The 24387-nt window shown below is 47.0% G+C and overlaps 1 protein-coding gene across 2 annotated transcripts in view; it reads right to left on the bottom strand.

Annotated features, from left to right (window-relative positions):
* Positions 1-19699, bottom strand: part of Wipi2 (WD repeat domain, phosphoinositide interacting 2) — a 35714-nt gene extending 16015 nt beyond the window's left edge. The window contains exons 1-2 of one of the 2 annotated variants that reach the window (XM_075974156.1): positions 19423-19699; positions 12055-12137 (exon numbers count right to left, since the gene is read on the bottom strand). In XM_075974156.1, coding sequence (XP_075830271.1) covers positions 12055-12137; positions 19423-19496 — 157 coding nt within the window. In that variant the 5' untranslated portion in view covers positions 19497-19699. The remainder of the gene's footprint in view (positions 1-12054; positions 12138-19422) is intronic. The other variant, XM_075974165.1, reaches the window with a different exon arrangement.
* Positions 19700-24387: the final 4688 nt, after the last annotated feature.

Consider the following 24387-nt stretch of genomic DNA (forward strand, 5'->3'; position numbering starts at 1 on the left):
AGCACCCAGAACACAGCCAACCAAGTTGGGCAGAGAGACCTGGGACCCAGAATGTCAGTATCTGTGGCACAAAGCAAGGATCCTCCTTCAAGAAACCCCATGGCATCTACCACGATAAACTTTCTAGGCAGGAAGAGCATCATGAGTGTGTAGCTCAGGGGATACCCGGAATGCACAAAGCCTGGGTAGATTTTCAGCAACACAAACTGGGCAAGGTGTATGTATACACCTGTAATCACATCACTTGGAACGTGGAAAAGTGATCGGTTCACAGCTGCCAGGTGTGGTAACACACACCTCTTGTCCTAGCACTCAAGATGCAGAGGCAGGTGGATCTCTTGTGACATATGTAAACATCCTGGTTTACATAGAGTTCTAGGCTAGCCAAAGTCACATAGTGAGACCCAATCTTAAAAAAGGCTAGAGCTGGAGAGGTGGCTCAGCAGTGAAGAGTTTCTGTATCAGGTCCCAGCACCCACATCTGACTCGCAACTGGCCTGGAACTCTACCTCCAGGGGATCTGATGCCCTCCTCTGACCTGAGGGCACCTGCACTCCTGTGCATACAAACACATCCTTAATTCAAGCACGAGAACCTCTCCCCAACGGCACCCATGAACAAAGCAGGGCATGGTGGTGTACTGGGGAGGCAGAGACATGAGGACCCGTGCAGCTCAATGGCTAGCTAGCCCAAAGAGTGTTAAAGTGTCAAGCTGGACTCTACATACCAGCCCTCCAACACACACACACACACACACACACACACACACACACACACACACACACACACACACAGATGTAGTGGCACTAGAAGCGAGAGGATCCCTGTAAATTTGAGGGCATACTGGTATACATAGTAAGTTCAATTGGCTCTTGCTGTCAGTGGTGATGAGGACTGGCTTCAATAGCCTCGAAGACGCAGAAAGGACCAGATTCGAGTTTTGGGAACTGTCACAGGAGCCCCTATGTGCTAACCCAAGCTGGCACTTCAGCAGACACAGGTCAAAGACCCAGGATCCTGCTACTTAATAATGCCAGGAGCAATAAAATCCAATAAGACTAAATTAAAACTGTGGGAAACTCCACCCCCTTCTCAGTGAAGAGGAGGGAGGATCCCAGCCAGGTCCAGAGGCCAGTAGGAGATCAGGTCATCTGGGGGACGGCCTGGTGTTCCCTGCTGTGAGCACCAAACTCTCTCTAGAGCAAGGGTCATTACTGGCTTTGAGGGCAGGGCAGAGGTGGAAGGTTTCCTAAGTGCAAGTGTAGCTTGCTAAAGCAGAGCCAGCAGCGGGCACAAGAAGGATCTGGGACATCACAGCCAGGAATTCAAACCCAGTCAACTGGAGGAAACCAGTGCTACAGAGGCAGACAAAACAACTTCTGTTCAGGCTGGGTGCGGGGCTCACACCTACAGTCGGCACCAGGAGGCCGAGGCAGAGGACTGTTGCAAGTCTGAAGCCAGTCATCATTACACAGTGAAACTCCGTTTAAAAGAGTAAAAAACAGATTCAAATGTAATGCCCATCAAAATTACAGCAAAATTCTTCAGACCCTGAAAGAACGGTACTCAACTTCATATGGAAAAGCAAAAAACCCAGGATAGCCAAAACAATCCTGTACAATAAAAGAACTTCTGGGGGCATCACAATCCTGGACTTCAAACTCTACTACAGAGCTACAGTACTGAAAACAGCCTGGTATTGGCATAAGAACAGACAGGAGGACCAATGGAACCGAATAGAAGACTCGGATATCAATCCACACATCTTCAAACACCTGATCTTTGATAAAGAAACAAAAAATATCAAATGGAAAAAAGAAAGCACATTTAACTAGTGGTGCTGGCATAACTGGATACCAACATGTAGAAGAATAAAAATAGACCCATATCTATTACCATGCACAAAACTCAAATCCAAATGGACCAAAGACCTCAACATAAAGACAGCCACACTGAACCTTATAGAAGAGAAAGTGGGAAATACACTTGAACGCATTTGCACAGGGAACCACTTCCTAAACCCCAGCAGGACAGACACTGAGAGAAACAATAAATGGGACCTCCTGAAACTGAAAAGCTTCTGTAAAGCAAAGGACACAGTCAACAAGACAAAATGACAGCCTACAGAATGGGAAAAGATCTTCACTGACCCCACATCAGATAGAGGTCTGATCTCCAAAATATACAAAGAACTCAAGAAATTGGACACTGAAAGATCACATAATCCAATAAAAAAAAATGAAGTACAGACCTAAACAGAGAACTCTCAACAGAGGAATCTAAAATGGCTGAAAGACACTTAAGGAAATGTTCAACATCCTTAGTCATCAAAGAAATGCAAATCAAAACAACTCTGAGATTCCATCTTACACCTGTAAGAATGGCCAAGATCAAAAACACTGATGACAACTTAAACTAGAGAGGTTTTGGGGAAAAGGGAACACTTCTGCATTGCTGGTGGGAATGCAAGCTGGTACAATCCCTGTGGATGTCAGTGTGGCGATTTCTCAGAAAATTAGGAAACAACCTTCCTCAAGACCCAGTAATACCACTTTGGGGTATATACCCAAAGGATGCTCAACTGTGCCACTAGGACATGTGCTCAACTATGTTCATAGCAGCTTTGTTGGTCATAGCCAGAACCTGGAAACAACCTAAATGCCCCTTGATCACAAGAATGGATAAGGAAAATGTGGTACATTTACACAATGGAGTACTACATAGCAGAAAAAAATAACGACATCTTGAATTTTGCTGGAAAATGGATAGAGTTAGAAAACATTTTGAGTGAAATAACCCAGACAAAGAAAGATAATTATCATATGTACTCACTCATAGGTAGTTTTTAAACATAAAGCAAAGAAAGCCAGCCTAAAAACCACAATCCCAGAGAACTTAACAATGAGGACTCTAAGAGAGACTTACATAGATATAATCTACATGGGAAGTACAAAGTAGAAAAAGACAAGATCTCCTGAGTAAATTGGGAGCATGGGGACCTTGGGGGAGGATTGTAGGTGGAAGGGGAGAGGCAGGGAGGGGAGCAGAGAAAAATGTAGAGCCCAATAAATATCAATAAAAAAAATACAAAAAAAGAAAAGAGTAAAATAGTCAGGCAGGATGGTGCATACATTTAATCCCAGCACTCAAGAGGCAGAGGCAGAGGCAGGCAGATCTCTGTGAATTAGAGGCCAGTCTGGTCTACAGAGTTTCAAGACAGGCAGGGCTACACAGACACAGAGAAAACTCTGGCTCGAAAAACCAAAAAGGAGCAACCAAACTCCCCCGTCCCTGAAACCAGAATTAGAAGCCAAGAGACGGGGAGGAGGGGGTGGGTTAAAGCACACCCTTATCCTAGCATAGGTACAGGCAGTGCAGAGGCAAGCGGATCTCTGAATTATAGGCCAGCCAGAGTGGGGGGGGAAAAGACATCTAGGAGGAGGAAGATTTCTCGGCTAGGCATGCAGGCACTTATCTTTAATCTCAGCACTTGGGAGGTATAGGCAGGTAGACCTCTGTGAATTCAAGCCCAGCCTGGTCTACAGAAGTCCGGGACAGCCAGCACTACAAAGAAACCCTGTTTCAACAACAACAAAAAGAAAAAAAAGAAAGAAAGATCTCAAACACCATTTTCAACAATGGAAATCACTGCACATCCCTGAGACAGAGTTCACCTGGATCCAAGTCTGTTAGATTGTGGATGTTTTCCCTGCAGAGGGACTAGCCATACCTTATATTTACTTAGTCCAATACCTTCTCTAAGATGCTGAACTAGTGGTTAGCCTCACAATAGGGTGGGACATAGGATCAACTTCCCAAATTATTGGCTTATATCATTAATTTGCTAAACAAACAAAACCAAAACAGAAACACCCCGTGTTGGGCTACCTTGGCTAAGGGTGGAGGGGGGGGGTCAGTGTTTATCTGTTGGCCCCACCTTTCTAACACCAGGAAGTTACCTACCAGCTTTATTCACCAGTGGCCAAGGCCAAGTTCCTCAGTCATCTGACTCCCTTATCTATTCTATGAGCGGGAACACCACCGCTAGCACACCAATGTGCACAACAGAGCTATTCACAACAGTAAAGAAATGCAAACAGCCCACGCCATGCATGAACGAGAGGATGCCTGCAGGACAAGTGGAGAGTATGCTACAAAGGAAGGCCCGATACATAGGGGAGCAGGGAAGAGCTGTAAAAACATTCCAAACGATCAGAGAACCAGCCACACTCAGTTGCATTATCTGCAAAGCCCAGACAGCAAATCTATAGATGCAGAAAGGAGATGAGTGGCTGAGCTGGGCTGGGCAGAGAGGGAATGGGGAGTGACTGCTAATGGACTTGAGCTTTAAGAGATGATAAAAACATTTGAATATTCCACGGTGGTAGGCTACTCAACTTAGGAAATGTACTAGGAGTTACCCAACTTTAAACTTTAAGCAGAAAGGTACAGAAACTATATCCCAAAGAGCTTGTTTTTGTTGTATTAAATCACACTAAAACCCACCTTAGGTAGCCTAGTGCAGCCTATGAACTTTGACTGGTACACTAAGACCTGAAGCAAGAGGTTACTGATAGAAGCGGTAGGGGACCTCTCATTACAAACCATGCCACCTAGGGAAAAACGGGCCATGGACACAAGACAGAACCCAAGTAGGCATTCCCTCCAGGTCTTTCCAGTTTTCCAACTCCAGGCAAAGGGCGTCAGTGTGTGTGGTGGAAGTCTTTCTAAAAATACTGAAGACTGTTAGGCAGTGGTGGTGTGTGCCTTCAATCCCAGAAAGAGGAGGATCTCTGAGTTCAAGGCTTCAGGCTTCAAAGCTACAGAGAAACCCTTTCTCTCTCTCCCCCCCCCTTCTCTCTCTCTCTCTCACACACACACACACACACCAAAAAACAAACAAACAAACAAAAACCAAAAAAAAAAAAACCAAAAAGGCAACTTTCTATCTATATCTTTTATCTGACTTCCATCAGGAAAAGGGGTGGACCCACAGCAAATGGCAGGGGAACCTGCCCCCCAGTCTCTGACTGATCAAGAAAAGCTGACTGTGTAGACATGTGCATGTGTATGAGTGTGGGCAGGCCAAACAAAAGATTGTTGAGAGATGTCTTTTTCTGCTGGCCTCCCACTGAACCTGGTGTTCTTAGGGTGGCAAGACTAGGTGGCCAGGATCCACCTGCCTGTCCTCCTTTCCCTAGCACCAGAGTAACAGGCACTGCCATACCTGCCTTTACACGGGTGCTGGGGATCTGAACATGCCTATGTAGCAGGTACTTTACCTGTTGGGCCCTCTCCCAGCCCATTGCTGTTTACTAAGCTTGGTGCTGACAGAACCAGCACACCAGCACACTTGGTATGGCCCTGTCCATTCGATTGAGGACAGCTCAACCTTGCTGAGAAGCAGTGGTTAGCAGGCTGGCCAAGGAGACCCACGGTGGCACACCAAAGCCAGAGTGCACCCAAGCGGATGCACAGAAAACTATGAATACAAAGCCGGACGATGGTGGCGCATGCCTTTAATCCCAGCACTTGGGAGGCAGAGGCAGGCGGATCTCTTTGAGTTTGAGACCAGCCTGGTCTACAGAGCTAGTTCCAGGACAGGCTCCAAAGCCACAGAGAAACCCTGTCTCGAAAAACCAAAACTTCAGTGAGCTCAAGTGGCAATGGCCCAGTTTCTAGGTGGCCTCAGGCACAATGCTGCCTACTTTCTTCCTTGAGGTTGGCTGTCTAGAAGCCTTGAAGTCTACCTGAAGAGAGGAATTATGTGGGCTAAGTGTTTTGCATCTGTGGCACAGTGGATAGCTGGCAATGATGGTGGCCCTCAATGGGAAGAACAGGACATTGAAGAACTGATGGGGCATATGTCCATACAGGCCTGTCTGTGCACGGGGCTCGCCCAGAGATGCCAGCCAAGAGCTGCTCCCCTAGCAGACCAAGGGAGAGAAGTGACTCCATTACTGTAAAATCTCATGGCCATCATTGGGAAAAGCATCCTTTCTCAGACCTGAGGACATAGACTATGGTCCATAAGGTATTCTGTCTAGGGAAGGCTCCCACAGCCACCAAGGTTCCAGACACCGCTGAGCTACAGATGGGCTCACTTCCTGGACTTTCAGAAGTGCACCTTTTGTGAGGGAGCTGTCCCCACTCACATGCTTCTGCCCCATGAGGCATCTGGAGAAGCTCACTTCTACACTCTGACATTTTACAAAGATCTTTTATGTATTTGACTTAATAGTGGACACTGCTATTATAGTGTTGTTGTTGCCTAGTACACAGAAGCCCTGGGTTCTACCCACACATCTGCATCAAAACCAGAGCAGTGATGCCTGACTTTAAATGCCAAGACTTGGGAGACAGACAGGAAGATCAGATGTTCAAGGTCAACCCAACAACACAGTGAGTTAGAGGCCAGCCTGGTTTACCCTCAGGGGTGAGGGGGAAAGAGACTGAGTTTGAAATAGTGGAACACAGGTATGGTAGCATACACCAGTAATCCTAGCACCCAGGAATCTAAAGCTGGAGGCTCAGGAATTCCAAGCCAGTCTGGGCTACCTAATAAGACCCTGTCTCAAATATGAAAATAAGTGAAAAGTCTGAAGTTACAACAGCACTGTCAGTAAAGATCCAACAATGCTGCTGGGCAAAGTTTTTACTTTTTGTTTGCTTTAAAGAAACAAGCAGTGGTTGGTCTTGTTCCCCTAGTTCCCAAGGACCCGCCTTGGCTCATTCTTTTGATAAACAGCAGGGGCTGATTGCAAAGATTTGATTTTATGATGGACCGCTAGGATTCACAAGTGTACAAGACCTCGAATTGGAGCCGTAAAGAAGTAAGATTCTTCCCTACTTGCAGAAGAGTACTAGATAACCTTGACACCCACTCAGAGGGAAACTGGTTTTCCCAGGAGTCATCTCTGTGAGAGAGGAGGGTGCAGCACTGCAGGGACAGAAGCCCCCATCAGTGTCTGGGTGGAAGAGTAACTAAATGGAGCTGGCCATATGGCTCAGCATGTAAAGGTGCTTGCTGCACCTGGAGACCAGAGTTCAAGCTTCACAGATCACACGAAGGTGGAAGGCCTGAACAGACACCAAGACACTCTTCTGACCTGCCACACACATGCTCGAGCACACAACCATAAAAAACACAAGCTAGAAAGCATGAACTGGAATGTTCTTTCCTGCTTCAGCATCTATTTTTAAGAATCAAAGTTCACCAAGGGGACACACAAGCAGGCACACTACCTTCCACACTTACGAGATATTATCAAGACATCACACTCTGTTCCCACCAAAAGCCAGTCAGGAAGTTGCGGCAGAGGCCGATGAGGACTAGGTACTGACAGTCGTCTCCCACACAGCCGCTGACGGTGACGCCACAATCGGACAGTGCAGGCAAGGCACTCTGCACTAGAGACTTGATCACAGCGTCAGCCATCGGTAAAGACCAAGGGATCCTTTCCCTGAGGAGGACGCCCGACATCAGTAATCACTGGGTGACATCTGCTTTAGTCACCATCTCTGAGGCAGAGGACACTGGGGGACCATGAGGAGGTGAACATGAGGGCAGATAAAGCAGCAGGACACAGGGAAGGAACCCTGGTGCCACTCTCTCCTAGAGGGTGATCACTTTTGAGACAGTAACAACCAAGGTGACACTGAAGCCAGACACACTGCATCCTGGAGTCAACGGCACCTTCAAGATGACACTGAGCAGGAACGGAGCCCTCTACTCTCCTAGTGGGCAGGACTCTGGAATTCTAAGAAGGAAGCTTCAGTGTCCCCCTCACCTTAGGCCAGGGCTAGGGCGCCACTAATTGTTCACTAGAGTTCCCAGCCTCATGCTTGTCACTTCTAGGCACCTGTCACTCCTCTTCAGCAACCAGAATAGTCTTAAAGTCTGAACGTCACTTCAAGGTAGAGAATAGGCAATTTAGGGCCAATCTTGACTTCATAGTAAGTTCGAGGCCACCCTGAACTACCTGAGACTGGTTTTTTTTTTTTTTTTTTTTTTTTTTTTTAGTTTTTTTTTTTTTTCGAGACAGGGTTTCTCTGTGGTTTTGGAGCCTGTCCTGGAACTAGCCCTTGTAGACCAGGCTGGTCTCGAACTCACAGAGATCCGCCTGCCTCTGCCTCCCAAGTGCTGGGATTAAAGGCGTGCGCCACCACCGCCCGGCTCTGAGACTGGTTTTAAACAAACGAGTCGGCAAAATTTGAGAGTAAGGGATAAAAATGATTGACACTGAGCTGTAATCTCAGGAGAGTTGAGGCTAGCCAATCTCAAAAAACAAAAGCAAAGCCGGGTTTAGTGGACACACCTTTAATCCAGGCACTAGGAGGCAGAGGCAGGAAGATCTGTGAGTTTGAGGCCAGTTTGATCAACAGAGTTCTTGGACAGTCAGTTCTAGGACACAGATTCTGTCTAAAAACAGACCAACCCTATGGCAAAACCAAAAAGGCATTCAACACCACAACCCAAAGGAAACATAAACTAAAAGCATGGCACAATACTGCATTATCAGAAGAGTTGAGCGAGGGGAAAGGCGTGCAGTGCAATCAAGCATGCGGAATTTCTCACATTGCTGGTGAATGAGGGCGAGACACCCGAGGGAGTGTGGCCATCTCTGGTCTGCTTTGTTGCTGCAGATGGAATCCAATTTGGGCTCAAATTCACTCTCTAGCTGAGCATGAGCTTGTACTCCTGATCACTCTGCCCCACTCAGGATCACAGGTACACCCACCCCACCTATATTAAATTAGTTAAAAAAAAAACCTACACATGCAGTTGCCAAAAAAAAACTGTACTCTGGGGCACTCACCTCCAAGAAATGAAAATTCACATCTGCACAGAAAGCCACCTATGGATGCGCACAGCTGCTTTACTTGTCATGGTCCAGATCTAGACTATCACTGTGTCTTTCCATGAGCTCACAGTTAAACTGTGAACTACTACTCAATCAACAACAACAAAAAAAGCATATTGTCACACTTGGGTTAACTTCTCAGGGTATTGTGCTAACCGGAAAGCCAATCACCAGGCTTTGGGGATGGCTCAGTGGGTAAAGCATCTGTCTCCAGTGTGAGGACCTCAGTTTGACTCCCCAGAATCTACGCAAAAGTATTGCTCTGCTGAGGACCTGGGTTAGATTACCAGCACTCACTGCACAGCTCAGAACCAGCAGTAACTTCAGTCCTGGGGATCAGATGCCCTGCCCTCATAAGCTTGCAGGCCAAACAAAAAGAAAAACTGTTACAAGGGCAACATCCAGCCCTCCCATCTTCAGCTGTGGTCACTGCTCCCACCCTCTTGCCTGTGGTGTCTGTGCAGCTAGCAGTCATGCCCCTGGATCTCCTAAAGGGACCCTAAATAAATTTGTTCTTCCTATTCAGTTGGATTTCAGGAAGCTCACTGTAGTGACCACAGAAACAACCTGATACAACTTTCAAACCTGACATGCCCAGCACTCAGGAAGACTCAAGAACTAGAAGATCAATGGCTGCCAGCGTCAGACAGTGGGCAGGAGGAAGCAAGAAGACAGGGTTATAAACATGAAGGGGTTTTGTTTTTTTATTAGTTAATTGTTATTTTGCCTTATTCTAGACAGGGTCTCACTCTGCACCTAGGCTGATAGAAAACAACCCTCCCAAACCTTGGGATTACAGACAGGCCACTGGGCCTGACTTCACCCTCAGGAGCTTCCCAGGGCAATGGATTTCAACCTGTGGGTCGAAACCATTTCACAGGGGTCATCACAAACCATAGGGAGACTCTGATATTTACATTATGATTCACAATAATAGCAAAATTATAACTATGAAGTAGCAATGAAAACAGCTGGGATCACCACAGGATGAGGGCGATACTAAAGGGCTACAGCATTAGGAAGGTTGAGAACCACACTGCTTTGGGGCAGGATGGTGGGAGATACAGGACTCTCCTCAGGGCTCAGACATCACAGAATTAAACACGTAAGCAGACACACGCCAAACTGGAGACATGTGAAAGACTGAGGAGTGATGCCCTAGCCACAGTCTCTGACAGAGGGGCTGCATCTTAGGAATTCAGGTTGCATGTCAATTTAAAGTGTTTCCCCTTAACAAGTGTGTGTGTGTGTGTGTGCGCGCGCGCGCGCGCGTAGGGAGGTGTTGTCCTGCAAGAAACTTAACAGGTAAAGGCGTTTGCTGCCAAGCCTTGGTCCCAATCCCTGGGACCTACATGGCATAGAGAACCAATGCCCGCAGGTTGTGCCCGACACTGTACCCCACTACACAACATTTGTTTGTTTTTCTTTTTTGAGACATGGTTTCACCATGCTATGTAGCCTTGGCTGACCTTAAACACAGGTATCTGACTGCCTCAGCCTCCTGAGTGCTGGGTTTAAAGGCATGAGCCACCACACATGGCCACAATTTTTTTAAGGCAGTAAAAAATATTTTTAAATGTTTATTGTGTATATCTGCCCTCAGAAAACAGAAAGAGCTGTTAGAGACCTTGGAACTGAGTTACAGGCAAACGTAAGCCTCCTGGTATAAGCACTGGGAACCAAAACCAGGCCCTTTGCAGGAACAGTAATTTTTTAAAAATTACTGAGCCAGCCAGGCGGTAGTGGTGCACGCCTTTAATCCCAGCACTCGGGAGGCAGAGGCAGGCGGATCTCTGTGAGTTCGAGGCCAGCCTGGTCTACAAGAGCTAGTTCCAGGACAGGAACCAAAAGCTACGGAGCAACCCTATCTCGGAAAAAAAAAAATTACTGAGCCACCTTTTCAGTGGGGCCTTCCTCCACCTTTTTAAATATACTTTTTTTCACAGTGGGTGAAAGTGCCTGCTGGCACACCTGAGTTTGACCTGGGACCCAAACAGTGGAAAGAGAAAGTAGACTCTTGTAAGTTGTCCCCTGATCTCCAGACTTGTGCGGTAATGCATGTGTGCATTTAAGGTCATACACACTAAATAAATAAAATATAATAAAAACCTGTCTTTAGTAGTGTATAGAGGCTGGGGACATAGCCAGTGGTAAAGCAGCAAGGAAGAGGATTTGCGTTCAGATCCCCAGACATTTTACTGATGTAAAAACCTGGGTGTTAGCTCATGCCTGTAATTACAGTATGCAGGTGGGGCAGAGACAGGAGGGTGCCTGGAACTCACTGATCAGTCAATCCAGCCCTGCTGACTGGCTCCAAGTTCAGTGACAGAGTCTGCCTCAAAAACAAACAAAAAATGCAAAGGATGAAAAAAAAAAAAACCACAAAACAAAAAAACAAAAAACAGTGTAGCCAGGCAGTAGTGGTACAAAACTTTAATCCCAGCACTCAGGAGGTGGATCTGAGTTCGAGGCCAGGATAGCACAGCTATCTTGAAAAACAAAGTATCTGAAAAAGACAACTTCTCACCTCTGACCTCCACACCCACACAAACAAAACACTCATACTTACAAATTATTATTTTTTAAAATGTACTTACTTTTATGTGTATGAGTGTTCTACCTGTACTTGCATGTCTGTGTACCACGTATGTGCCTAGTGTCTGCGAATGTCAGAAGAGGGCGTCAGATTCCCTGGACTTGCAGATGGCTGTGAACTACCTACCATGTGTGTTCCAGCAAGTGCTGGAGCACTAAGCTGTCTTCAGCCCCAGTGATGTGCTCTGCGGTCATCAACTTCCAATCCTGACCACACACAGCAGCCAGGCAGAACTTCTGTTTGTCAGAAGACTCAGCTTGGGGCCTTCCAATGACAACAAAAGAAAACCTATGGGGCGGAACAGCTCCTAGAACCCCTTTATGATAGTAACCTCAGGTAAAGGGTAGTAAGGAGGGTGTACGGTAAGATACCAGATCCTAAAAGCTGGGAAACCCTAAATGTACATTATATGCAAATATGCAGAGACCTAGGAGGACACCCAGAGGTCAGTCCTGAGGTGGGTAGGGTGGAAGAGGACTGGCCCAAGGCTATGTGGATTTGAACCGCCCAGTGCTGGGAGTAGAGGACTGCATTCCAATTCCAGTTCAACAAGTCTACTTTGTTTAACAAAGGGAAAATAAAGCAAGCACTTACTGCATTCATAGATCTGTTCCAGCTTATCCACAGAAGAAAGGGAGAAAAACTTATACCCGGACTTACTACCAACCGCGAGGGACCTGCAAAAAAGCCAAATCACAAGTAAGAGCTAAGGCATGGAGACAGCAGTCATGCATAAACCAGTACCTACCCTACCTCCAGTAAACCGGGTTTCTACCAGAAATCACCGTGTGTTCCGAGCTATCTCACAGGTCTGGATCAGATACGTGTTAGAGGATGCTACTGGCCAGAGGGTTGTCAAGCATAAGGCAGGGCCATGATGGTTAACAAGGTGCTGGGACCTGACACAATATGGTTATCATACACAGAACCCAAGCATGTCAGGTGACAGCTCGTGTTTGTGAGCAAGTATAAGCCGTGGTACACAGTGGAGTCAGAGTGGAGTCAGGGAATGACCTGAGGTGTTGGCCCTCCCCTCCCACCTTGTTAGAGACAGGGCTCTCATCACAGCTGCACACACCAGGCTAGCTGGCCTCCGATGGTCCAGGAATCCTTGGTTGCTCCCTACCCAACCTTAGGAAGACCGGACACACAGCTGGCTTGATGTGTGCTCTTCAGAGCTGAACTCCCCCTCATTTTAACAGCACGTGCTTTACCCTCTGAACTATCTATCTCCCCAGCCCAGTGGTCACACATCCCACATACACCTGTAGGAGGGTATCTGGCTATAGACTTTAAGTATATTTAGGTTTGTCTGTTACCCCTCAAAAAAAGCCTGGGGAAAGATGAAAAGTAGTAAAAAATAAATGAACAAAACTCAGAGCTCTAAGTTTAAGACCTAACCACAGAATAATCAGCTGTCAGCCAGTGACTGCAGACACACAACTGTTTTGGCGCTCGTGGGCCTTCAAGTTCAGTAAGTTGCACAGCATTCTCCACCCTTAAACCCAGGCTTGGTATCCATCCTCATTTTGGGACTGCCTCCAGCACCCACTGCACTGTGCCTGAGAGGTAGGGTGGGAATGACTCGCACTAAGGGAACTACTTAGACCCTGGGAGGGGAAGACTATTATCTTTGTTCTTTTCGATGGCTTATATTTGACAGGCCATGTTCACCAACTCCCAGCCTTGGCTAAAAGGCTTGGAGCACAGTGTCTTGGTGACACCAAATGAAGGGGGCTTCTGATCAGAAAATTCCATCTCTAGAATGCAACTGACCAAGGCAGCAAGAGCAAGCAGCACAGCCAGGCTTCACTGATGCAAAGGAGGATGGGGGAAAGGAGGGACTGAGGAGACACAGTTCAGACACTGGGGCTATTCCTGGTCTAAGTGCCTGGGCAGAGAGGAGGACTTTCACCCAATTTGTATTTGTACCCCAGGACAACACTTGGAGCTACTTTAACAACAAGCTCATCTACTGAACACTTGATGTTCCCAGCCCTCCCAGAGAAGTGGACACACTCCTAGAAGCTGGGGGTGGTAGGTAACATTTGCCTATAATTCCAGCATCTGGGAGGCAGAGGCTGAAAGATCAAAAAAGTTCAGGTCCTCCTTGGCTATAGACCAAAGGCAGCCTAGGCTGCATGAGGCCCTGCATCAAATCACCAAACTGGGGGGAGGGGGGAGGATGAGAAAGGCTCTATGAGCAGTGCTGAAATCTCAGTAGTATGAGCTTGTCTTATAACATAAAGGACCACAAACTTTCTCCATTAGGTGTTTGTCTTAATACTTCACTACACTAAGTTCTTTGAACCAAGTAATCAGGTCTAGGTATCTGTACACACTGTGAGCAGTAAAAGGTGGCCAAGGTGGTACACACTTTTAATCCCAGCACTCAGAGTCCAGCCTGAACTACACGGCAGATGCCAGACCAGCCATGTCTTAAATTTAGAAATAAATAAATAAATAAAAGAGAAACAAAACAGTTTTCCAGAAAGGTTAAAAATAAAATCTCAGCAGCTAAGAACGTCTGGAAAATTGGTGTTCAAGAAAATATCTTCCAGGGGGCTGGAGAGATGGCTCAGAGGTTAAGAGCATTGCCTGCTCTTCCAAAGGTCCTGAGTTCAATTCCCAGCAACCACATGGTGGCTCACAACCATCTGTAATGGGGCCTGGTGCCCTCTTCTGGTCTGCTAGCATACATACAAACAGAATATTGTATTCATAATAAATAAATAAATATTTGAAAAAAAAAAAGAAAATATCTTCCAGACAAACAAGAAAATTTTAATCTCTCTTACTTCAACTAATTCTGAATTTAAAATACAAACCACCCTGGTACTTGGGAGGAAGAAGCAGGAATATCAGCAGTTCAGAGCTAGCCTGGGCTTCGGTGAGTCCCTGCCTGACAGAAAAAATGAAAATACCCAAAATACCAAGGACAAAAAGAAAAAAACAAAAATCATTCTTAAATTATGTATTTTCCTGTATGTTTTAAAGATGTGTATTTATAGGAGTACATCTACGTGAATGCCTGCCACACGTGTGGGGCAGCTGCAGTGATGTTAACAGGCAGCTCTGAGCAGTGGTTGCTCAGGTCCTCTGGAAGAATAACAAGGGCTCCTAACTACTGAGCCACCTTTCCAGACCCCCAAAGAAAATGTTTGTGTTCTTAAGACAAAAGGACACATTCTTATCTCATTTGTTTGAAATGGAATCTAAGATATGGCTGGCCTGGGACTTTTAATCCTCCTGCCTCAGTCTTCCTATGTGCTGGGATAGACATGAACATGTCTGCTTTGGCAAATTCTTTTGGGTTCAGGGTTTTGTGTCTCCCCCATCAGATGGCCCGATCATGTGAAATACATACATACTTACACATATATATACATACATATATATGAATTCTATGTGAATGATATATGCCTGAATGTATGTATGTAAACTACATGTGTACAGGAACTCTGGGAGCCAGAAGAGGGTATTGGATCTCCTGGAACTGGAGTAACAAACAGGTGGTTGAGAGTCAGCATGTGGGTGCTAGGAACCAAAAATCTGGGTCCTCTGCAAGAGCACTAGGTGCTTTTAACTGCTTGAGCCATCTTTCCAGGCCCCTGACCATAATAATTCAAAGGAATTTTCTGGAGCTGTTAGCACGTGTGAGGCCTGGGTTCAATTGCCAGCATAACAAAATCAAAAGCCTACCCTAACAGACAGCTGTCAGTCTTCCTGCCGGGATTACCCCGTCAACACCACCCCTTTGCACTTCCTGTTCACTGGAAATCGCAGACACTTAGGGAGATCCTTGCCTATAAGTACTGGAAGTGGCTTGGGTTGGAGAAATGGCTCAGAGGTTAAGAGCACTGACTGTCTGACCAGAGGTCCTGAGTTTCCAGCACCCACATGGTAGCTTGTAATGAGATTTGGTGCCCTCTTCTGTTGTGCAGACAGAACACTGTATACATAATAAATAAATCTTTAGCAGGGCGGTGGTGGGGCACGCCTTTAACCCCAGCACTCTGGAGACAGAGGCAGGTGGATCTCTGTGAGTTCAAAGCCAGCCTGGTCTACAAAGCTAGTGCCAGGACAGGCTACAAAGCTACACAGAGAAACCCTGTCTCGAAGTGGTTATGTGGAGTCCAGAGAGGTTGGTTCTTAGTGGTGCTCCCCATGGGAAGTTTGTGTGTGTGTGTGTGTGTGTGTGTGTGTGTGTGTTTGGTTTATGGAGACAGGTTTTTCAGTGTAGTCCTAGCTGTACTGGAACTCACTTTGGACCAGCCTGGCCTTGAACTCACAGAGATCTGCAAAATCTTTTTGATGTTCTAGATAAACAAAACTGGTTAGACTATTAAATATCTGGGCTAGAATTTTGGTGCCTAAAGCCTTCTAACCGATGGTGGCCTTTCATTAAGAAGAAACAGAACGTAAAAACGTTACCAGGCTAAGAACATAATGACACTGGAACAGGCTCAGGTGCAGCAGAGTGCCTGCTGGGCCAACTGTGGGCCTTGGCTATCAAGTGTCTTACATGTCTCATTACAAACACCAACAATCTTTGGTAGGTTCTCTTAACAGAAAATGAGACATCAGAAGCCGGGTAGTGGTCGTGCACACCTGTAATCCCAGCACTCAGGAGGCAGAGGCAGGCAGATCTCTGAGTTTGAGCCCAGCCTGGTCTACACAAGCTAGTTCCAGGAGAGGCTCCAAAGCTACAGAGAAACACTGTCCCGAAAAAAAAATAAATAAAAATGTGACATTATAATCATGGAAGAGGCGTAACATGAGAGGTGAGATTTAGTGTTAGAAATAAATGTGCCTTTTAAAAAGTTAACACAGCCGGGCGGTGGTGGCGCACGCCTTTAATCCCAGCACTCGGGAGGCAGAGGCAGGCGGATCTCTGTGAGTTCGAGACCAGCTTGGACTACAGAGCTAGTTCCAGGACAGGCTCCAAAGCCACAGAGAAACCCTGTCTCGAAAAACCAAAAAAAAAAAAAAAAAAAAAAAAAAAATAAAAAGTTAACACAAGTCTAGGGATGTAGCTCAGTGGAAGAGCACTTGGCTGGCTATACAACAACCTGAGTTCAAGCCCTGGTTGTAAGCAATATTATGCTTATCAACAGAGAGGAATATAAACTGCAAGAAATGACAGACATTATACTTGAGAGAGGCAGGAGGACTGCCAGTTCAAGACCAACTGCGGCTGCATAAAGAGACTATCTCAAAAAATAGCCAGGGCGGGCGGTGGTGGTGCACGCCTTTAATCCCAGCACTCGGGAGGCAGAGGCAGGTGGATCTCTGTGAGTTCGAGACCAGCCTGGTCTACTAGAGCTAGTTCCAGGAGTGGCTCCAAAGCTACAGAGAAACCCTGTCCCGAAAAAAAAAAAAAACAAGCAAAAATAAATAAATAAAGCTGTAAAGGGTGCGGTGGTGCCCACCTCAAAACTCCCGCGGTGGGGAGGTAAGCAAAGGAGGAAGCTCTAAAGTTCAAGGCCACTCTGGCCTTGAGCTACAGAAGACCCAGCCCCACCAACAGAGCCTTGGCTAGAGATTGTTCAATGGTACTTTTTTCTTGCAAAGGACCTGATTCCCACCACCCACAACAGGCAACTCACATGCCTTAACTCCAGCATAAAGGATTTGTTTGACATGCCTTTGACCTCCTCAAGCATATACGTGCACTCCTTTCTCATCTTCCCCTTCCATGAGTCAAGCCTGTTGCAACATCTTTTTGCTGTTTTATGACGACATGATACCTCTATTACTGAATTTGAAGGCTTCCCCTTCACTGTGAGAGTGTGTAGCAGGTGCCCCTCAGCTTCCCAGTCAGTCCATAGGGGCCTTCCCCTGTCATTACCTTCCCCAGGAAAAGGTCACACTGATTATGTGGATGAGTGGGACAAGTCACCACTATAAACAGGAAGCAGAATGCCCCATGGCCACAGTGACCTGTCAGGTGCTATGCCTTACTTAGGACAATGACCAGGCCAAGTTCCTGGAGAACCCAGCCCATCCCCACCCCAGACCTGCACCAGAAAACCCCAAGGCCTTTCAGAGCATCCAAAGCAGATGTCTTTCCTTGGCCAGTTTTCTTAGGGTGCTAACAATGCTCCCAAAGAAGCCCCAGAACTGGGAACTAGGTTGCCCTTGAACACATCACACAGGTTCTGCGAATTGCTGCCCATCCACGCTCTGCAGCAATCTGCACTTCTCAACTGTCTGCTTCAAAAAGCAGGCAGAGGGGCAGGCAGTCAAGGCTAAGTGACCTTCGGAAACCATCTTTAGTTTACAGGCAAATGCACCGTCTTCCAGAATGGTACCTGGTGCCTGGAGGAAGCTTGGAGGAGAATGAATGCCTCTAGACCATGCCTAACATTGGGGTGGGGTGAAGGCTGTCCCTTTACTCTAGGCCTCTGGTAAAGGAGGCTTAGAATAGACACAGCCCCCTCTCTGACTTCCCAAAATCCATCGGAAAAACTTAGTCCTGATGGTCCCCCGGTGCTATTGACTGGAAGGGTTTTCCTCCCACCCAGACAGCACTGCTTAGTTACGAGGCTACAACAGGTCCCGATAGCTTTCGCGGTGCTGGCTTTGTGCTGTATTGCATACAAAACACAGTATTTAGCAATCTGAATATGTGTGTTTGTGAGGTTACACTTGAGTGTCGGTGTATATTTAATGAAGTACGGTCTCTCCCTGAACCCCAGAGTTTACTGACTGCTAATCTAACTAGTCAGGGATCTCCTCTCTCAACAAGAGTGTGGGGTTATAGATAGCTGCCTAGCTTTTCTGTGGGTACTGGGATCTCAACTCTAGTCCTCACAGTTGTGTGACAAGTGTTTTAGCCATTGAGTCATCTCTCCAGCGCCCTAGTGGCTTTAACTTGTACAGATCCACACTATACTTCTATACTCAGGGTCTTCAGAGGTAGAAAAGACACACTGTGGTAGAACAGAAAGAACACTAGGAGAGAACACGCAGCAGACAAGAGCCTATTCCTGCCCCATTCCACCATTAACCACTCCTAAGATCCAGAAAGGGCCAGACCTTTCTGAACTTCACCGTCTAGTCTGTGGTGGAACCAGGTGACCCACATCCTTCCAAATCTCTGGACATCTCCCTGATCTTGAGAATATCGAGAAAGTCCAATTGAGCACCTGTTGCTCCTTCATACAGGTGCCTGCCATTCAATTAACTTTTAATTGAAGAAAAACAAAAAACCTCAGTCTCTATCTTGCTAATGCTATTCTGTCAGCAGCAGCCAACTACTTAGTGTGATGCCAAGTGACCCATTCCTTCTCCTCTGACATCACTTCCTCTTACTCACTTCCCAAGATGGCTATTCTCCTTCCAGTCCCATAACTCATCCTTCCTTCCTCAGAAGCCTCATCTATTTACCACCTCCCAGGTATGCCAACGAGCCAGTCTTGAAGAACCACATTGGGACCTAAGGCAGATCAGTCTGGCAAAACAGGAGGTCGCATGAAGGTTCTCTTTTACTCCAGGAATAGCCCACCTTACCCCCACCTTCCACCCCCTTGGAGCACCCAGGCCCTCTAAGGACAAAGTCTCTCTAGTTCGAAGGTCTGGGTTTCTGCAGTTTGGTTGTCTGGAGGAGACAAAGTTACCTGTCAGAAAGAATGGCAGAGAAGTAAAAAGAAAAAGAGAAACCATGAGAGCGATAGAAGATGCAGAGAAATAGGGAGGTGAGCAATCAATGCCCAGGGCGGCCGAGAAACCCATTCCGGGTGACCGGCACAAACCGGCGTGCACAGTTCCTTCCCGACTCTGCAAAAGGCTAGGTCTGAGGACAGGTGGATGGGAACGCCTCGTGTTCCATCACCTCCCCCGGTCCAGGAGGCAGCAGCTCTCCGGCGGTCGCGCGGGCTCAGGCCCCCCATTAGACACCCCTCAACTCGATCCAAGCCCCGACCTCTGACCCGGCCCCGTGCCCAAGCCCGGCCTTACGTGTTATCCTGGTTGAAGTTGGCGAACAGCAGCTGGCCGGCGCCGGCCTCTCCGCTCTGGCTCGCCAGGTTCATGGCTGCGCGCGCGCGACGGGTTCGGACCCCCTTCGCGGGAGCGCGCGCGGCGCAACTCGGGCGGCCCGCGGGAGCGTGTTCCACTCAGGATCTGCGCCCGGTCCGGCTTGCGCCCTCGCTCGCCGCCACTCGCTGAGTGGGGACCAACCGCCGCCTCATCCCGTCCGCACTCTTGTTTATGCTCCAGAGCCGGGACGGGCTACGCGCTTGCGCGGCCCCGCCCACCCTCGCGACGCACGCAGGCGTACGGCGCAGACCCGCTGCGTAGGCCCCGCCTCTTCGCCGCAGGCTCCGGAGGGGGTTTCCGGTCACTAGCGCATGCTTGAAGAGGCGCCGGCGGGCGCGCCTGCGCGTGGCCCAGAGTGGGCTGGTCCTTGCGCTCTGCAAACGCGGGGTTACCTCGTTGGTCCTGGTGCGCTGATCATTGTTCTGGGGGCGCCTGTGCACATTGCCTTGGGCATAGAGCATCTCCGTTTTACAGATTTGAAAAGCGAGAACTGTAAATTATCAAATGTTAGATCTGAGACTGGAAACGATTTCTCCAAGGCGTGTGCCGTCAGGAGTCTACTTTAAATGTACTAATTCATGCAAACAGTTTACGGGAAGCATCTTCCCTCCCTCCTTCCCTCTTGCCCTTTCTCTCTCCTCTTTCCTTCGCGCCCTTCCCCCAAGAGGATGGGAACGCCCGTGTTGGCAAAGGTCCTGGAAAAGAGCGAAGCTTTTTTGTTCAGCATGAGTTTGGGTGAGAAGACAAGAAGGCAGAAAGAATGAACACGGCCCCGGCTTGGACTTTTGTTTATCTTGAGTCTACCTTGGTGGCACACGCCTTTAATCCCAGCACTCGGTAGGCATAGGCAGGCAGATCTCTGTGAGTTTGAGGCCAGCCTGGTCTACAGAGCTAGTTCCAGGACAGGCTCCAAAGCTACAGAGAAACCCTGTCTCTAAAGTAGAAACAAAAAGCATTCTTTTGTTTTGGCCTTTGGAGACCTTGGCTGGCCTGGAACTCAACCTTATAGACCAGGTTTACCTTCAACGTATAGAGATTCACCAGCCTCTGCCTCCTAAGTGCAGGAATTAAACGCACTACCTTGCCTGGCTGTTTGTTTTAGAAATTGAGAGTTTCCTATAGTACGTTCTGATCATAGTCAACCTTACTACCCAGATTGTAGATCTGGGTGGTGAGAGTCACCTAACTTGGTGTCTGCCTTCCTTTCTCTCTTTTTCTTCCTTCCTTTCTTTTTTGTTCTCTTTTTCTTTCCTTCCTTTTTTTTGGGGTGGGAGGGTGTTTCAAGACAGGGTTTCTCTGTAGCTTTGGAGCCTGTCCTGGAACTCATTCTGTAGACCATGCTGACCTCCAGCTCACAGAGATCCGCCTGAGTGCTGGGATCAAAGGCATGCGCCTCCACCGCCTGGCTTTCTTTTTTAAACCCATCAAGTTCATTTTGTGCTGCCTATATATTTGGCCTTCCACTGGAATGTGGTCACCCTATCAAGGACCATATCTTTTTTTTTAATTTATAAACTTTATTAGAAGCTTTGGTTTTCTGATCATCATTATCTTTGTGCTATTTTATGTCATATACTTTGGCTTTCGATGAATTGCTCTGTGTCTGTAAAGCTGAAAGCGTACATTAAGTCTCAGGCTACCCTAGAGTTAAGAGTCTTCATTATTCCTTCTTTGGTTGAGTTCCATTTTCTCTCTTTTAAAAATATTTTTTTCTTTTGTTTGTATGTGTATATGTCCATGTAAGTATATGTCACATATGTGTGTGGGTACCCCATGAAGGCAAGAAGGTATTAGGTCCCCTGGAACTGGGGTTACAGGCCTCTGTGAGCCTCCTGACAACAGTTCTGGGAAGAACAGCAAGTGCTCTTACCCACGAGCCATCTCTCTAGCCTGCAGGGTTCCTCTTCCTTATCTTGCCTTCATGGTGTTCATTTGTTCTTTAGATAGAAGGAACTAGCTAAGCATGTGCTGGAGATGAAATAGCTGAGCTCACAGGTGCCACCCCATGTCTGCTTTCCAAGGACCACATCCTTGAAGAAAACCAACTCCCCTGTTGCCAGCAGCTGTCAGTTGCCAATTGCTTTTCAGCTAGGGGTGGGGCTTCATGCCGATCTTTCCCGTGACCAGACTCTGACTTGATCTGTGTGTGTCATGTTTGTACATGGTGCTGCAACTGCTCCGAGTTCCCATGTGCTGGGTCCTGCTGTTTTCTTGTGGACGTCCTTCGTCCATCGCCCCTGGCTCCTTCAGTCTTTTTGACTTTTCTTCTACAATGGTCCCTGAGCCTTAGGAGGAGGGGTGTGGGATAAATGTCCCATTTAGGGCTGAGCATTCCAGCCCCCAGTCTCATTCTCTCCACGTCGGTCAGTGGTGTTAGTCAGCATCTTCAGCAGATAGTAACTTCTCTGAGGAGAGTTGAGATGCACTAGTCTATGGATTAACAGGAAGGCACTAGGCGATCGGTTGAATACCATGTTCATTTAGCAGAACGGTGGTGGTAGATCTTCCCCTAGGCCTTATGACTTGCCTGCCCGTGGGTTTGACCCTGATAATGGTTCTGGGTATGGGTTTTATTTTGTGGAGCAGCCCTTAAATCCAATCAGTATTATTGGCACAAGGAAATACTTTCTGAACAGGACCCCAGTAACCCAGGCATTAAGAACAACAATTAACCTCAGGAGACTAACAAAGTTCTTTATGGCAAAGGACATCGTTGTTTAACGGAAGAAGACTAAAATGGGGACAAATCTTTAGAAGCTATACATCTGTCAGAGGGTTACTATCTAGAATATGCAAAGAGCTGAAAAAAAACTAAACATCAAGAAAATAACCCATTAAAAATGGGACATGGAGTCGGGCAAGGTGATGTACACCTTTAATCCCAGCACTCAGGAAGCAGAGGTAGGCAGTTCTATGAGTTGGAGGTCAGCCTGGTCTACAGAGTAAATTCCAGGACAGCCAAGGCTACACAGAGGAACCCTGTCTTAAAAAAAAAAACAGCAACCCCTGGCCCTAATGGGGCATGGAACTAAACATAGAGTTCCTAAAAGAGGAAACAAAAACAGCTGGGAGACATTGTTTTAAAAGTTCAACATCCACTGGGCAGTGGTGGTGCTCACCTTTAATCCCAGTACTTGAGAGGCAGAGACAGGAGGATCTCTATGAGTTCAAACTACAGAGGGAGTTTCAGAACAGGCTCTAAAGCTACAAAGAGAAACCCTGTGTCAAAAAACCAAAATAAAGAGATAGTTCCAGAAGAAAAAAGAAAAAGGGAAAAAAAATTTCAACATCTTTAACCATCAGGGAAATACAAATTTAAAAAATTTGAGATTTCATCTTACTCCCAGTCAGAATGGCTAAGATTAAAAAACAAAAAACAGCCAGGCAGTGGTGGTGCACATCTTTAATCCCAGCACTCAGGAGGCAGAGACAGGTGCATCTCTGTGAGTTCAAGGCTAGCCTGGTCTACAGAGGGAGTTTCAGAACAGGCTCTAAAGCTACAACAAAGAAAAACCCTGTGTCGAAAAACCAAAATAAATAAACAACCAAACAACAAAAACGCTAGCATGGATGCAGGGAAAGGGGGATTCCTATTTGGGACTGGTGGGAATGCATTTGTACAACCTCTGTGGAAATCAGTGCGGATGCTCTCAAAGGGCTAGAAACAGATCAGCTACGTGATTCAGGAGGCAGAGGCAGGCAGATCTCTGTGAATTTGAGGCCAACCTGGTCTACAAGATCTAGTTCCAGGACAAGCACCAAAGCTACAAAGAGAAACCCTGTCTCGAAAAACCAAAACAAGGCCAGGCGGTGGTGGCACACGCCTTTAATCCCAGCACCCAGGAGGCAGAGGCAGGCGGATCTCTGTGAGTTTGAGGCCAGCCTGGTCTAGAAGAGCTAGTTCCAGGACAGGAACCAAAAAAAAAAAAAAAAAAAAAGCTACGGAGAAACCCTGTCTCAAAAAATCCAAAAAAAAAAAAAAAAAAAAAAAAAGAAAGAAAAAGAAAAACCAAAACGAAACAAAAGAAAGAAAAAAAAAGGAAAGAAAAATGATGAAATTCACAGGTAAAAATTAATGGAACTGGAAATATTTTTTTTGAGACAGGGTTTCTCTGTGTAACAACTCTGGCTGTCCTGAAACTGCCTGCTCCTGCCTCCCTGAGTGCTGGGACTAAAGGCGTGCGCCACCACCACCAGGCTGGAAATAAACATTCTAAGTCACCCAGACTCCAAAGACAAACATCACACATTTTTTTTCTCATTTATAGATGTTTTCTTTGATTCTTCTGACATGTGTGTTTCATTTGGAATACCCACGGAAATCAGGAAATTAGTAAGGGGCCGTGAGCGGGGACTTGGATAGGAGAGGAGATCAAGTGCAGTAGTATAAAGAGGTAAGGGGGATAATGGAGCAGGAAGGGTTAAATGGGGCAGGGAGGATTTCAGGGTAGAGGAGGGAACATGGGAGGGCTGAGTATTATAAAGATTTTAGAAAAAGCCGTCTGAGAACTCACAACTGTAGGAGCTCCCACACTGGACAGATACACACGGAGCTAAATGGTGTTACCCTCTAGCGGGGCAACAAAGACCCACTAGACTGCACAGACACACAGATAAAAAAAGTCCAGTGCGGGAATGAGCCACCGCTTTCAGAGTTGGGCAGTGAGGTCCAGAGGTCCCAACATGACAGGCTACTGCCAATGGTTGCCCTCCAGAACGTGATGGTAATAGTCCTCTTGGCTGAAGACACCATGTATTCTAGTCATAGACTATGAAGGAGTTAAGCTGTGGTACTGACCTGGAAGTTTCATCCCTACTGGCTATTGTGTGAAGTTCTTTGAACTCTTTTTAAGAGGAGTGGGGGGACCACCCAGATCCCAAATA

Source organism: Microtus pennsylvanicus, chromosome 1 (assembly GCF_037038515.1).
Source record: "Microtus pennsylvanicus isolate mMicPen1 chromosome 1, mMicPen1.hap1, whole genome shotgun sequence".
Lineage (NCBI taxonomy): Eukaryota > Metazoa > Chordata > Mammalia > Rodentia > Cricetidae > Microtus > Microtus pennsylvanicus.